The 15,999-nt window shown below is 41.9% G+C and overlaps 1 protein-coding gene across 4 annotated transcripts in view; it reads right to left on the bottom strand.

The window, feature by feature from the left end:
* The window catches only part of CADPS (Ca++-dependent secretion activator), a 517,458-nt gene that overhangs the window by 30,793 nt on the left and 470,666 nt on the right, over window positions 1–15,999 (bottom strand). For all 4 annotated transcript variants that reach the window (XM_015406842.1, XM_015406839.1, XM_015406838.1 and 1 more), the window contains one exon: window positions 13,041–13,148. In XM_015406842.1, the coding sequence (XP_015262328.1) occupies window positions 13,041–13,148 (108 nt within the window). The remainder of the gene's footprint in view (window positions 1–13,040; window positions 13,149–15,999) is intronic.

Here is a 15,999-nt window from a genome sequence, read left to right on the forward strand (position 1 = left end):
ACAATTTCTTTATGGTGGTTATGCCACCACCAGAAGTGTAAAACACTAATAATATAGCTCTTTAAAATCATGAGGTGAGCCCAGAAATCATGATATTTGAAGGCAAGAGCCCAACAGGCAGATTCAATATAATCTTAGAGAATCTATAATCTCTCTGTTGTAAAATCTGGTTGTTCTTGCGCTTTCTCAATCTGTACATTAGGCACATTAAAATCTTCTTGTTGGTAGTTCATGAACTAGGATTTTTATGCATACATACAAATGCACTATTGTGAATCATGTTTTTTAGAAATATCATTTGGCTGGTTCCTTGCAATAATCTTTTTTATTATTTTATTTTATTACTATTTTAAGATATTCCTCTGAAGAAGGCATAGATAGGAATGTATTGGGATTATGGATATTTTTGTGATTGCTGTTCTTTGGATATCTAATAGTTTGCTTTGAAGCAGCCTGGCATCAAACCAACAGACAGCTCTTGAACTGGGGGCTCTAAGCAGTGGGACTTGGGTGCCTTTAATCTTTGCATGGAATCCTAGTAGCTTTCTGGATGAAGAACCTGTTAGCTTGCTTTCTCTTGTCCTACAGCACTACCACAGTGGATGGCCAGAGGCTGGTATTGCAGCTTTCAGTTTGCTAGAGGCCAGGTGCTGCAATTGACCACTAGGCTACCATTTGATCCTGTGATGCTTCTAACTTTGGCCTCCTTCATCAATCTGAGCGATTTGTTGGTTAGAAACAAATGGAGTGGTTTTCAAATTGTTCGTCAGCACTTACCCAGTTCTCTGTTTTTCTGCTTTCTAGCTTAATTTCTTGCCTGCTTGTGTTGACCCGTAGCCCTGACAATCTGTAGACTACATACTCTATACTGAGAATAGCCTGAAATTGGCCAGAGGTGGCCATTGTTCTGAAATAAAATGCCTGTCAGACTAAAATGAAATATATATAAATTAACAGTCACTGCCAAATTTCAGGCCCAAGTCTGTTTCGTGGTGCACCCTCAGTTGAAGTCAACAAGGTATTTGTCAGTTCACTGCCTCTGGTGGTGGTGGAAAGTGTCATCATGATGGAGCTATCTTATGGGGTTTTCAAGGCAAGAGACATTCAGACGTGGTTTGCCGTTGTCTGTGTCTGCACAGCACTGGGTTCCCTTGGTTGTCTCCCATCCAAATACTAACCAGGGCCAGCCCTGCTGAGCTTCCAAGATTTGATGGACACCAGGGCACAGTGCCTTTACATCCTTGCATCTCAGCCTTCTACCACTTGGAGTTTCAGTTTAATCAAAATCACTGCTTAAAGAACAGTTAGTGAGGCATAGTAAATATCATACATGTTTGGAAAATGTGCCAGGTAGGATCACTGGTCTTTTTTTTTTTTTTTTTTAAAAATTGGTGATGGGTTGAGGCAGAGAAACTTCGACTGAGTTTCATTTGTGCAAATCTGATGGGCTGTTTAGATTTTCAGTGTCGAAAAGATTTGCTTATATAATAAACTCCATGACTTACGTGGTTATGTATGTGTACAGGTGATAGTTAAACTTGACAGGTAATCTTCTTGAATATTAAATAGCTTAACTGGAATTGCTAGTGCTGACACTTGGATTAGCATGTGAGGTGAGCAGTTATGCACAATATCTTATCTGTCAGGGAAGTTTATAAGCATAGCTGTCACTAGCACAGAGGCTGCCAACCTTTTGCTTAATGAGTAATGAAAAAATATCCTGAGCTACTTCCCCCTCCTGACAATTTTGCATATTCAAACAAAGAAGCCCTGCAACCCCTGCCAAAGCTGGTTGTGCTTGTTCCTCAAGCCTACTTGGGGGAAATGTTCCCAGCACCCATTCACTTTCATGCTCACTTTTGGCTACTCTCAACATAGAAAAAGGAAAGAGCTAATGGCAACACTGGTTCCAAGTTCCTTTGCACAGAGACATGTCAGTTCAGTTCTTAGGTAGCTTGTGCAGGCTCATGAGAGCATTCCCTCTCATGATCTTTTCTTGGGTCTTCTAGGGGCTGCACCAGGTATTCTTCAGCAGTTGGCAAGCTACTGGTAGCTCACCAGCCACCTGTTGGAGACCTCTGAACTAGCATTATCTTTTCACTAAGGAAGGGTCACTGCTATTACTTCCTGTATCAACAACACCCCTTCCCCTCAGAGGTGGATAGATGGAAATCACAGGTCATGCGTTTTATAATAATGGTGTCTGTGTGCATGTTCATTTGTTTATTGATACCCCATCTTTTTGAAAATCTTCAATGCACTATATAGTAAATTTAAAAAACACACAACAGAATAAAAACTACAAAACATTAAATAAAAATAACCAGGAATATAAAACCCACAAACCACAAGAAATAAAGTAGCAACAGAAAGCCAATATCTGGAGTGCCATCTAAATATATAAAACACTGAATGATCTCTGGCACAAAACTTCCTTGCATAGCCTTCAAAAGCCAATTACGCTGGAGCAAAGTAAAAACTTCTCTAGGAAGGGAGGCCTTAACTTTGGTGCTGTTTCTACAAAGGTTCCGTCAAAGATACAGCAAGGTTTCTTATAATTACTCTCCCCAGCTATTCCAAGTATGCTCCTCTCTCTACTTCCTGGAAGATCTGATGCGTGAAATTAATCCCCCCCCCCCAAAAAATATACCTATATAGAGGTTGAGTCATTCTAAGAGTCCCTATGGATTTTGGCATCAAACACAACAAGCCAGTTTGGTCATCCCTAAGCTGAATGAGCACTGTTGGCTCAGGAAACCTAGCCGCTGCAAGCATAGAGCTTAAACGATTGCCATATCAATATTTTACAGAAAGTATGGATCATACTGTAAAATTACTTATCTGAGGAAATCAGACCAAGATGGTTACCGTCCTCCAATCCCTGTATAGTAGTGCCAGAAAGATCAGTGATACAATGTTTGAGTAGGTAGTCTGAGAAGAGGCACTTCAAACTTCTGTTGCTCTACATAACAATGTTATATTTAATCATGAAGACAACAAAGCAAGGATGTTGGCTTCCTTCATTCTCTAATTAGAAAGAGAATGTCCCAACACAGAGTGTAATCGTCAACGAGACTTCCAAATAACAGAAAGAACTATTTGATTTCTCAGGAAGCAATTCAATAACAGTTTACACTGATGTAGTCCCTTTAAAATAAATGGATCCCCCTCTAGTGTAGAATGATTAGCGGCAGTGTTCCCTCTAAGCTGAGTTAGTGTGAGCTAACTCACAGTTTCTTAGCCTCCGGCTCACACATTTTTGTCTTAGCTCAGGAAAGATGGCTCCAGAGCAAACTAATTTCTGCAGAAGCCAAATCGCTCGCTCACAACTTTAATGCCAGGAGCTCACAAACTAGAATGTTAGCTCATAAGACTCCAAAGCTTAGAGGGAACATTGATTAGCGGAGCAATCTTCTTGGGAAAAGGAAAACCAATTAAGTGTCTCCACCAAATGTCTGCTGGAACATGAAAAGCTGCTTCACTAAAGATCTTTATGAGCATGAACTCCAGCAAGAGTGCAAAGCCAAGTAACAAATCTAGGATTTATTTTTATTATGGGTATATCTGAAATAAATTAGACTAAACCCTGCTTAAATTAATACTTTGTGAAAGAGCAAACCTCTTGACGCACTATAGATAAACAGATAGCAATTTCTTACACATGTTCAGTTCTTCCCGCATTTGTGAGCAAAACATTTCCACGACTAATCAACCCTCCCTTAAATCTTTCCCTTGTTCTTTTCTCGGTGCTTGGATGTGCAGTTGTGTGCTGCGGAACATGTAAGCTGAGAAATGTCTTGGGCTAGTAGGGATGCCTGACATATGCACGTTCATCAGGCAAAACAACATTCCTTCCCTTTGCCTCTCCAAAAATTCTATGTCAGAAAAGGGGACGATTTGTGGTACTAGGGTAACTGACTTCTGTACCATTCTGACTACCACAAAGCCACACAACTGCAGTATGTAGTTGTCGGACTGCAACTGGTAGACAGGATAAAAGGGCAGAACTTACACTACTTGCCTTGCATATATTTCTAACTGCATCTAGGAATGGCTTGACAGTGTCTGCATTGTTAATCAGGACTGCCAACAGCCTCTATAATGCCCAAGACAAATATATCCCTAGGCCTTCCCATCACACCACTCAGAGTCAAACCAAACATACCATATGACATTTCTATCTAAGCTAGGGTACCCACGTTGCCCCTCTGCATTGCAGAGGGAAGATGGCATCTACCCTCTTTACTCCCTCTTCCAGGCTGAAGTGAGAAGCAGTTGCCTGCATTCCTTGTCCCCTGGAAGTGCGGCAAGGCCTGGTGGTGGGGCACAGCAGTACCTGCCCTCTTTGCCCCATGTGGCATGGCAGGAAGCTGCCGCTCGCTTCCTTGCCACCCCACAGTCAGGTGAGGTGAAGTGTGGTGGACAGTAATCTCATTACATATGCTAACTCATTCAGGCCTCACATATGTATTCTCAACAAGAAGGACTATAAATCCTCTGCATTTTAATGTATTTTAGTGTATTTCTTTTTCAGAATAGTATATTAGAATACTGCATGTATGCAAGGGATATTAGGATGTCTGCTGACATACCAGCATTCTTCGGAGGGGGAGGTAGTGTTAAGTGCCCTCCATGCCTGACAGGAGAGAATGAAGATTCCCAGTCACTTCCCACAATTAGAAAAGACACCTTTAGACATTTATCTGCTAGTTCGACATATTTATTGCTTTACAACTGTTGACCCTATAACTTGTTTTTTAGTATCACTTTGCATATCTTGGTCATCATCATGTTGCATGTTAATTTGCTGTTCATTTTCTGGCTATAGGTTTGAACCTTGCCTGCCATTCTAATGTATTTGATAAAGTGTGCGTGGGCACGAAAGCTCATACGTTGAATAAACCTTTGTTGGTCTTAAATGTGCCATTGGACTCTAAATTTGTTGTACTGCTTCAGACCAACATGGCTGACCAACTGGATCTATCTTAATGGAAATAATTGTGAAAATCTGCCTCTGTTTATCAGTTTCACAGTGACTGCCTAGATTATCTAAAAGAAACGAAGAAACCTCGGCCATGTGGTTCTGCTGGATTCAAGATTATAGAGGGATACTAAACCCTGAAAGAGAGTATATAACAGCAAAAGACATGGAACTGTAGTAGGGATGCCAGTCCCCAGGTGGGGGCAGAGGATCCCCTGATTTTGGGGGCTCTTGCCTGCTGCTGGCCAGCTAGACAGAGGGGGGAGCTCTGCCCCAAGCCCCGCCCCAACAGCGACCACCCGCAGCCACCCCTCCTGCAAGATTTAAAGGACCCCCCCAGCTGGTTGGGGGGAGCACATGCCTTGCTGATCAGCTGGAGGGCCCTTTAAATCTTGCAGGAGGGGAGGGAGGGGGGTGGCCACTGGCCGCATGCCTGAACTCCAAGCGGTGAATTCACCACTGGGGTTCAGGTGTGTGCTTCCCGCTCTCCTCAAAAAGCATTTAATGGGTCCCTTTACATGCTTTTTGAGGAGTGGGGGCCTCATGCACCTGACTCCCAAGCAGCGAATTCACCGCTTGGGACCCAGGCATGCAAAAAAGCATTTAAAGGGACCCATTAAATGCTTTTTTGAGAGGGGGAGCGCACACGCCTGAACTCAAAGTGGTGAATTCGCAACTTGGGACTCAGGCACGTTCCCCATGTGATGACGTCACTTCTGTGCGATGTCATTGTGTTGGGGATGTCCCCTCCCCCTCCAGGAACACCCTCCCCCAAAGTTCCCTGCTGGGGAGGAGGCAGGACCTGGCAACCCTACTAAGGGACTGCAGCATGGCAATAATTTCTAATAAACCAGTGAACAGATTCCTCCATATAAGCGTTTTCACCCCCATTTTAGGGACTTCTGTCATGCTCCCTATGCTTGCTGGAACAGTTCACATGTTTACCAGCTGAGGACTCCCTTCCTTCAGCAGAGAAGTAACAGACTATGGTAAGTGTTGTAGGGGTAAACATGGGGGTCCAGCCACTGTGTTTCTTGCTTTAAAAAAAGTGCAAAAATTGCACACAGTGTGCCTCTATGCATATAATTTCTGTACGGAGCCCTTACATCACTACTGTGTGCAGTAGATGAGGGCATGTGTCCCCACTCCTCTACTATGGGAAGATGACCATCCCCGGGGTAAGAATTGTGAATTGGCCCATGCCCTCTCTCCTTTAAGTCTCGTTTTGAAATCTTTTTCTGCACTGTAGAGAAATATATTTTACAAGTGATTCCCTTAACCGGGGGCGGGGGGGGGGGATTCAGGCCCATCTTGTACAACTGAGCATATGAAGTGACAGTGAAATGGTAAGTCAAGCCCCCTGCAAAAGCATAGAGCAGTTAGTATCCCAGTATCATCAGGCCCCTATCACTGCATGATTAAGTTCTTACCAGACTTTCAGTAAGGGCAACCTTCCTGATCCGGTAACTGCCAAGGGCAAGCCAAATACACAGAGTCAATCTATGAACATTTAATCTCTGCAGAGAAGGCAGATTAAGTGTATAATTGACCCATATAATCCATGTATCATCTCCAGTCAAATGTTTCCCCATGTCCGGTTTAAACAGACATGGGGGTCTATAAAAGAAAGCTATCAGAGACTGCATATTACCAGGGCTATGGATTTCATCAAAGTTCGAGATGGCTTTTTAATCACTGATCCCAGAGACTGCTAGAGCTAAGCAGATGAGCTAGCTGCTAAGCACATCTGTTTTAATCCTTATCTTCTGCTCAGGCTTGTGTCTTCAAGAAGTAAAAGAAGAAAAGAAATAAATTAATTTTTGTTTAGATCTTTGCAATCTTAGGGGCTTCACTGGATGATTTGATTTCTCATATTAAAAGCATGTTCATTTGGGGGGCTTTTTTGTGTTTTTGGGCAAGGGGCAAGATACTGAATTAATCATCTGGGAGGAGGAAAAATGCCATCTGTACCATTTGTGGACTTTTAATTTCTGCCTGCATATCCTAAGAGGCACAGGCACCTGGGTTTATGTCTCATTTTTTGTTGTGATCATGAGAATAAAGTCTTCATAAAATTTAACTCATAGTGAGGTGTGTGAAAATTGTTTTTGAGTCACCTCGAAGCCAAGGATAACACAGTGTTTCATGCATTTGTATTCCGTGTATTGCAATGATCTTGTCAGAATTACCCAAATCTTGCTTGATTCACACATTACAGGAATCAATGGATGCAGAGCAATATAGTGTGTGCATGTGAGAGCCACACTTTTTTTTAAACTGCGTTTATGTGTCCATGCTCAATGACAGTAATTTTGATTGTGTATATAAATACAGCCCTGACCTGGATACCTCAGCCTAGCCCATTCATGTCAGCTCTTGGCAGCTAAGCAGGGTCAGTCCTGATTAGTACTTGGATGGGAGACCTCTGAGGAAGTACAGGCTTGCCATGCAGAGGCAGGCAATGGCAAGCCTCCTCTGAATATCTCTTGCTTATGGTGACTACAGAGTCACCATAAGTTGGCTGCCACTTGACAGCAAACAAACAAACAAATACATGTTGTATAGAAACAGACTCTGTCATGAGTCTTTATAGTGTGTCAACATTGTGTACATGTCTATGAGCTCAAAAAATTGGCTTTTGCATATTGTTAAAACCATGGAGTACTTATGGTATGCAGATATGCACCCTCTATTCCCACGATGGGTGAAATGTTTGTCCAACGCAGACCCATGGAGTGGGGTAAGAAAAATGCCATGCAAATCTGTGACAAAGTGTGCATCTGGCAAGATAAATTTGGAGGAGGAGGAGGAGGAGAAGAAGAAGAAGAGGAGGAGGAGATTGGATTTATACCCTGCCCTTTACTACCCAAAGGAGTCTCAGAGTGGCTTACAGTCCTTTTCCTTTCCCCTCCCCACAACAGACACCTTGTGAGGTAGGTGGGGCTGAGAGAGCTCTTTTGAGGACTGCTCATGAGAGAACAGCTCTGAGAGAACTGTGACTGACCCAAGCACACACCAGCAGCTGCATGTGGAGGAGTGGGGAATCAAACCCGGTTCCCCAGATTAAAGTCCGCCACTCTGTTGCTATATCTTCTGTACAGTGAAGCGGACAGTGAAGATTTATTTATATCAAATCTTAAGAAGGAAACTTGGTCTGTTCTTCCTTTCCAAGCTTAAAATACAGTACAGGGTGGTTGTGAGAATAAAGGGGATGGGTGGGGACCAAGTATGCTGCTCAGAGCTCAGTAGAGAATGAGCAGCATACAATAGATTGACAAATACTAATATTTGCCTAAAGTGGCTTACAATCTATGACTAGGCAAGAAGGAACAAGAAAGGAGACAGCATACAGAACAAGAACAGATAAGAGCAGGGCTATTTTGGGGCAGGAACGCACAGGAATGGAGTTCCGGCTGGCTTCAGAGTTGGCCACGCCCACTGCAGCCAAAACCTCTGCGTGCCTGGCTAGAGGGAAGGCCTGGAGAGCGACCCCCGGCGACTCTGAGGTAGGGGGGCCAGGGGGGCCCTGGAAGGATCAGGGAGGCATTTAAATGCCTCCCCGTGCCTTCCCCAACCTGTCCAAGGGCCGGCTTGCCTGGGCTCCCCGCAGCTGCGAAGCGACCGGGCAAGCCAAGGGAAGGCATGGAGGTGTTGCCTGATATACTAATGAGCTGTGATATCAGGGGTGTGGCCTGACATGCTAATGAGTTTCTGCTGTTGGGTGTGGCCTATTATGCTAATGAGTTCCTGCTGGGCTTTTTCTACAAAAAAAGCCCTGGATAAGAGTATGTGTGTCTCATGGTCAAAAAAGTAAATAATGAATATGAACCTGCAGAAACTAGTATAATCAAAAAGATTCCGAACGCATTTCATTATATATATATATATATATACCAGAAGTATAGGAAGGAAATAAAATATTTAGAAGGAACACTGATGTAACTAGATAAGAAGAAGAAGGAGATTGGATTTATACCCCGCCCTTCACTACCCAAAGGTGTCTCAGAGCGGCTTACAAACTCCTTTCCCTTCCCCTCCCCACAACAGACACCCTGTGAGGTAGGTGGGGCTGAGAGAGCTCTGACAGAAACTGCTCTTTTTCAAGGACAGCTCTTATCAGAACTATGGCTTGCCCAAGGCCATCCAGCCAGGTGCAAGTGGAGGAGTGGGGAATCAAACCCGGTTCTCCCAGATTAGAGTCCGCACATTTAACCACTACACCAAACTGGCTCAAGGTGGCAGTTGTCGGCAGATAACAATCCGATATGCTTTCAGTTCCTTGAACTGAATTGTTACAGAAGACTGTACAGTAGAGCCCCATCTCTAAAGTTAAACTGAGCAGAACCAGGGCTATTTTGGGGCAGGAACGGCGTTCCGGCTGGCTCCCAAGTTGGCCACGCCCAGCAGGAACTCATTAGTATAATAGGCCACACCCAACAGCAGAAACTTATTAGGATTGGCTACATTAGGGGTGTGTGGCCTAACATGCAAAAGAGTTCCTGCTACAAAAAAGCCCTGGGTTTTGACAACAAACAAGGTAAACAGAATAAGAAGCAAAAGGTGGGTGTGGCTGGATAACCACACTTCTGGTAACATGGGGGTGCGGCCTAACGTGCTAATGAGCTGTGCTGTCAGGGGTGTGGCCTAATATGCTAATGAGTTTCTACTGTTGGGTGTGGCCTATTATGCTAATGAGTTCCTGCTGGGCTTTTTCTACAAAAAGAGCCCTGAGAACCATACCACTGAAATCAGGAGCCATTTATAAAGTAGTAACATCTTGTTTACATTTGTTCTCTCTCTGCCGACAACTGCCACCTTGGCAAAATCCCCACCAACCCAGCCCAAAACCTTTCCCTATAAACAGTCCTAATTTACGCAACTCTGTAGAACCCCTTAGAAGACAGGCTTTCCTGCAAGATACAAGGTGCCATTAATTACCATCTGGATCACAGGTTTGGTCCTTATAGTTAATGAATAGTATTTGTAAAAACACTTCTCAAGGATTAAAACTGAAAAAAGCATTTCTAACAGGGCAACCCTATGCAGAGTTACACGCCTCCAAGCCCAATAACTTTAATGGACTGATAATGGTGTAACTCTGTTTAGGACTGCACTGTAAAACCACCTCTCAAGGACTAGAACAGTAGACTAATTATTTTAATCAGATAATGTTCTCTTCAGATAATGCTTAAAACTGATACACAGAGAGAGGCCACAAATGCATGCTAACAAACCATCCTTCCGTTTCTTTTTCATTACTAGTGACGCTTTTACTCCTCTGTGCCCACCATTTTAGTGGGGCAAGGCAGACAAAGAAGTCATGTGACACTGTGGTAAATAACTCTTTGGAGGGGGGTGGAAAATAGCTTTGTTAGCAGTTGAACTTCGTAGCCAATCTGTTTCTTCCCCCAGTGACCCCGAAGAGAAGATTTTAAAAATGATGATGATGACTTTATTTCATAGTAAATGTAACTAATTTACAGAATAAAGGCGATTAAAATGTAGGCTGCACAGTAATATTCAGATAATCTCCTGCATAGCCCAACAGCCACAGGGGAAAATAATTCTGCTACTGTGGCACATGTGGGAAGGGAACCTGGGAGGCAATGAACACTAAGCGGTATAAACTGAACAGCTTTAGGGACAAAGGAAAAGCTAGCATGTTGAAAAAAGCATAGCCAGTGTTATCAATACTAAAAAATAACCACTCATTTTTTCCAGTGAATAGGACTAAATAATATACATGGAGGAGAAGGAAGTAAATTATGAATTGCATAGATTAGAAAACTCCCAAAACAATATAAGGCAGCAGGCAATCTATGGCTAAACTTTCCACTGGCCAGGCCCTTGGAGAAGGCATGACTCCTTAACTTTTAATAATTGTGAAGAATATAAAAATGTGTAATGCAGGTGACAGAAATGCTAGACCTGTTAAAAGTACATCTTTTCTTTATATACTTGCTCCAGTCCAAAGGTTAGAAACTGTTATTCTCTACTTTAATAGGTGAAAATTGGTAGTTCGGCTCAGATTTTCATAGAACAAATTTACCCTGAGGATATCATGAATATCTGTGATTTCTGGTTTTGGATGTAAATAGCATAAATATATTTTTGCAGAAAATTGTTCCAGATATGTAACAAGTTTGGGAATACTGTCAGTGTTTCTGTTTTTTGTTTTTTTTTTAAAAGGAGAACTTGAGTTTGCAAACAGTTCTGTGACACTGGAAACTGTGGCGAACAGACTCCCTCCCAATTCCATATTTTAGATCATTACTACATGCATGCTTCCCACTAAAGAATGTGATATCGTTTTGCTTCACATCTTAATTTGCATCTCTATCCTCACAGCAGCACCTAGTTTATATCTCCAGTGGTGTTTTTACTGTTTAGAAATGTACTTTCTATGGGAAACAGGAGGCAACTTTAAGCCAACTGATACTTGCTGTGTCTACTCAGACAATGATTGAATATTTTAAAAACTAACTTAATGGTCATATATCATGCCCAGAACCAAAAGGAGAATGGATGAAAAGATCCCAGTCAACTATGCCTCTTGTAAAGTTCAAGACAGGCTGCTGGGAAACACACAAAACTGGAAACTGCTCAAAGGCAAAAGTCGCCACTGAAAAGAACAGTCCCTGGAAATGTACTGCTAATAAAAGAAATTCAACATAGATGGGCAGGGTGCTAGCAGATTTGTAACAGAGAGGAAGTGACTGCCTCTTTGTCAATGCCAAGTGGATAGGTGATTTGTCTTTGGCATTTTGATGCTTGAAATTCTCTTAAGGAGGAAAGGAGTCGCTGGAGTGCTTTATGCATGAATGAGGCATTCTCAGCGGATATGGGTCATGCTAGTAGATGTACACAGGAAGATTATTTGACTCCAATTCATGCCACTTGATATAATGTGATAAAACATTTGACATGAGAGATAAGTTCCATTTTAATCTTGTAGAATATCAGGGAAGGGGGGGGAGAGAATTAAACAGTAGGAAAGGATGCAGTGGGAAAGGTAAATAGGAAGAAAGGATTTTGATGAGGTTTGCAGAGGAAAAAAAAAAGCTTTTCTGTCCAATGTAAGGCACATGCAAGCGAAATAAGTGAACAAAGCACCAGAAATCTGAAGGCATTCAAATCTGAATGCCAGAATATAATTAAAAAACAAAACAAAACAACAACCCCAAGAGCGCTGAGGGGTGAAAGGAGAGAAAAGGAAGCTGTTTTGCAGCTGCACAAAACACAAACAAGGATCCATCTTAACAAGTGATTGAAACACGAATGCCAAGTGTCTGCTGCAAGTACAAATGCTAGACTGCACAACTGTTCCAAAGAGAGAAAATGGGTTGCACAACAAAAAGCAACAGCAAAGCAGAGAAATCTGTTGACGTGCACTCCATCCTATTCCAAATAAAATCTCGCTTGACACTTAGACCCTATCAGGCACCATAGCAGGTGGTGTCTTCTTTCAAGCTTTACCTACCCCTTAGAACTGTACTAGAGACAAAATTAATCTCACTTTTTCAGATTCTCAAACTGATGATAGTTACTCACCCATAATTTTTAAATTTAAAGTACTACTATTGTACCATGCAACACAAAAATCAGATTAAAAAAAAATCATGGTGATTTTCTTCAATGTAATAATTAAAAGCTGAAGTCTCAAATTCCTTTTAATAATTTTAGTCATTTACCAATCAAGATTCACTCCAAGTCAAATTATATATGTACCCTATCCATTCTTTTCACCCTCCTCCACCTTTTAAAAACAGGAATGAAGGATCAGAACAATGACTAAGACATCCCTAATGAAATCTCAAAACGGTGCTTTTATCCCCAAAACTAAAGAAAGAGGAATTGGGACAAAAGTGGATTTGAGTATAGCATTAGAGCAGACAGATAGCAATCAGAAGAAAAGGTAACGTACATCTATATATCTTTTTAAAAAATCTGTAACTAATAATTTATCTCAAAATGTGACTTATCCTCCTGTCTCATTTTGTCACATTTTGCAGTTTCTCCCCCTTGGGTCTCCAAGGCAGAGGAGGAGGCATTTACTTACATCAAATAACCTTTCTATATACATCTCCTCATTGACCTTATCACGCAGGATGTCCTGAGAGTGGCGAACGAAGGTCACATAGGCGTCAGCAACATCCATCCCTGGTTTCTGTTCAGAGAAAAGGGGGGGGGGAGGAGAGAGGAGGAAAACAGCATGAAAATGGCATCTTCCCAAGACTGTCTATTCATTCAGTTGCAAGGATTCCCCCCACCTATTCTCCCTCACATTGTCACTGGGGATCCTTCTAGTTGATTCCCATGAATGATATAGTCAGGTGTCAGCAATGGGCACAACTGCTTGCTGCTAGGACAATTCACTGTGGAGTGTAGAGCAAAAGATTACTGTCTGTACACTCTTTTCTTTTTCCGCTTTGATGGAAAGCCGCCTGGATGGATAAAGCTTTTCCCTGACACACTTGAGTCAGGATGCTCTCTCTTGCCGATGTTTGGTATTATTGACTTAATTAGCAAAACAGCAAATCATGCTGGGCTCCCCCCACCCTGTGTCATCTACTAGACGCAAATCTTCTTTAATCTAAAGTTAGAAAGCTAACACCCGGCACTTGTCTATTGTTGCCTTTCTTTGGGGGACTGAGCACAAACAGCATCAAAATCACACTTTCTTAAAGCATTTACCGGATGGTATCTTTTCTGTTTCTTGAAATGTTATGCTGTTAGTATTAGTAATAATAGTAATACTGTTGTGGATAAGGGCAAGCCTGAACCAAAGTTAAGCATTTTGACAGTAGGTAATTTATTTCAGTGAGCACCTACCTAATGTTCTCTTCTCACTTCTACTTAAATTTGACTGGCACATTCTCTAGACGCATAGCTATTAAAATCTCTCTCCTCCTCACTGATTCTCCCTGTGGACCTGTATTTTCTTAAATCTGAACTTATGGAGCCTTCAAGATTTGCAGATGAGCATGATACAGTTCACATTTCCCTTCTAGGAAGCAAGTGGTGGAGATAATTTGGGAGACAATAACCACTAAATAAGTTCACACTCCTTGATATGTTGGAATCGAACTTATCTCAAAGGAAACCCATTAAAATGCTGAAAAAAAGAGTCATTATGAAAGCTGCCACACAAATCTTAAATGTCTGTGGCACATTGGAAGTTTCTTAATAATGGGTGTCATTACTTTTATTACTGTGATTTACTGCAGATCACAAAGTATCATTTCTGTATGAGATGTGATTGTCAGCCACTGTAAATTGAAGTTAGTTAACACTTCTGTGTAATTTCCAGGGTGAAAATGAGGACAGTTTGAGAAGCAGTAGGAAGGTAGTTTATACATATATATAAAGAAATACAATTATCAAGCAAAGGACCAATGGTTGGCCCTAGAGATGCCAGTAACATTTTTAACACCTACTGAAACAATGACAAGGTATTAATTTAAAAAACAATGAGGACAATGTAAATGTGGTTGTTATACTTTTCAAGCAATTTCCAGCAAGTAGATTGTGCCAGCTTTATGATACAATAAAAAGTGATGCAATTGCCCAATGCAAAACAATCGTAGTTCTGGACCAAGACAAGGATCCTGTTATACGGTTGGTGTTAAGAGAGCTAAGCTTTGACTTAGAGTGAAAACCTCAAAGCTTTTTGATTTGCATTCAAAAGCGTTTTGCTAGTAACAGGGATAGGATGCGGGGAGCAGAGGGACTAAAGAGACCAACCTAATTGTGAAAATCAGATTGTTGTTTCCCCCCTGTGGGTCACAATGGAGTCTCATTCTTTGGGTTGTTGGGTTCTTACCAAGCATTCCAATCAGAGAAAAGGGCCTCTTTGTGTCCCTTCCTTTGTTAATTTCTTCCACTTTCCCTATATGTACGGGAATTGAAGAAGGTATCTTCTTTGGCAGCTCTGATTGTCCCTATTTCATGCTGGGTGCCTCCAAAATTATGAAGAAAGGGGAGAGTATTGGAACACCTGAGCCAGCTGAATAAGACCTCTTGGGCTGAGCATTTGATGCTCCCCTTTCTGCAGGTAACTCGAGGGCTTGACCAAAGGGAAATGGTCCTTGGCTCTTAACCCATGGCTTTCTGCCTGTGGTCTTGTGGAAGCTGTTCTTGGCACAACCACCACCCATCCAGGATGTCCTAGTGGTGCATTACCTGTTTTAATTTGGGGGGGAAAGGATTCTTGGGATTTGTGGGGTTTTTATTTTATTTGTATTTGGGTATATTTTAGTTTGTATGCTGCTTAGAATTGGAGCCTGCACAATGTGGGAGAAAAGCAAGATAAAATTATTTAAATAATTTCTCATTCAAATTTGTCCACAAATTTTAGAGTTCTGAACTGCCAGATCTTGTTTTCAAAATGAAACCAGTACATTAGGAATCCTCCATTGTTTAATTTTTTTCTTTATCAGTTTTGTATATGTACATATCTAATGCAGGGGTGTGTGGGAGGTAGAGTTCTGAAAGCTGCACATGCTCCAGTTCCAGAAGTAACTTAAGAAATTGTTCCAGGTTAGTGGAATTGAGGAGGAATAGAATGCCATGGAATGCAAGGTACAACAAACTTTCAAAAATATCACAGAATGGGGATAATCTATTATTGGTCACTGATCTTCAGCAGCATTCCCATGAGTCTTTCTGCTTTGGATGACAGTCCCTTCCTCTCCTTTTTGACATCCCTTCAGGTTTATGGAAGGCTGAACAAATTTCACAAGCCCTGTTACAGGTCACTTATCTCTTACCATCAGACACCATACAAGAACCATATGAAAACAAATTGCATTGATTGCCCAGATCTCTGGACACCCCCCCCCCCCACCAAATTTAGTCCTCCTGCTCCTACCTTCTTGGCCCACCATTCTGGACCTGGAACTTGTTCCCTTGTGTCAAATGGCACTGGTTAGCCCAGTTCCCTCAACATACCACACTGAGAAAATACTTGTATAAAACTATATGGAAACAGAGAGTCAGACACTACTGTTACATCATAC

This window comes from Gekko japonicus, unplaced genomic scaffold, assembly GCF_001447785.1.
Source record: "Gekko japonicus isolate JY-2015 unplaced genomic scaffold, Gekko_japonicus_V1.1 scaffold899, whole genome shotgun sequence".
Taxonomy (NCBI): Eukaryota; Metazoa; Chordata; class Lepidosauria; order Squamata; family Gekkonidae; genus Gekko; species Gekko japonicus.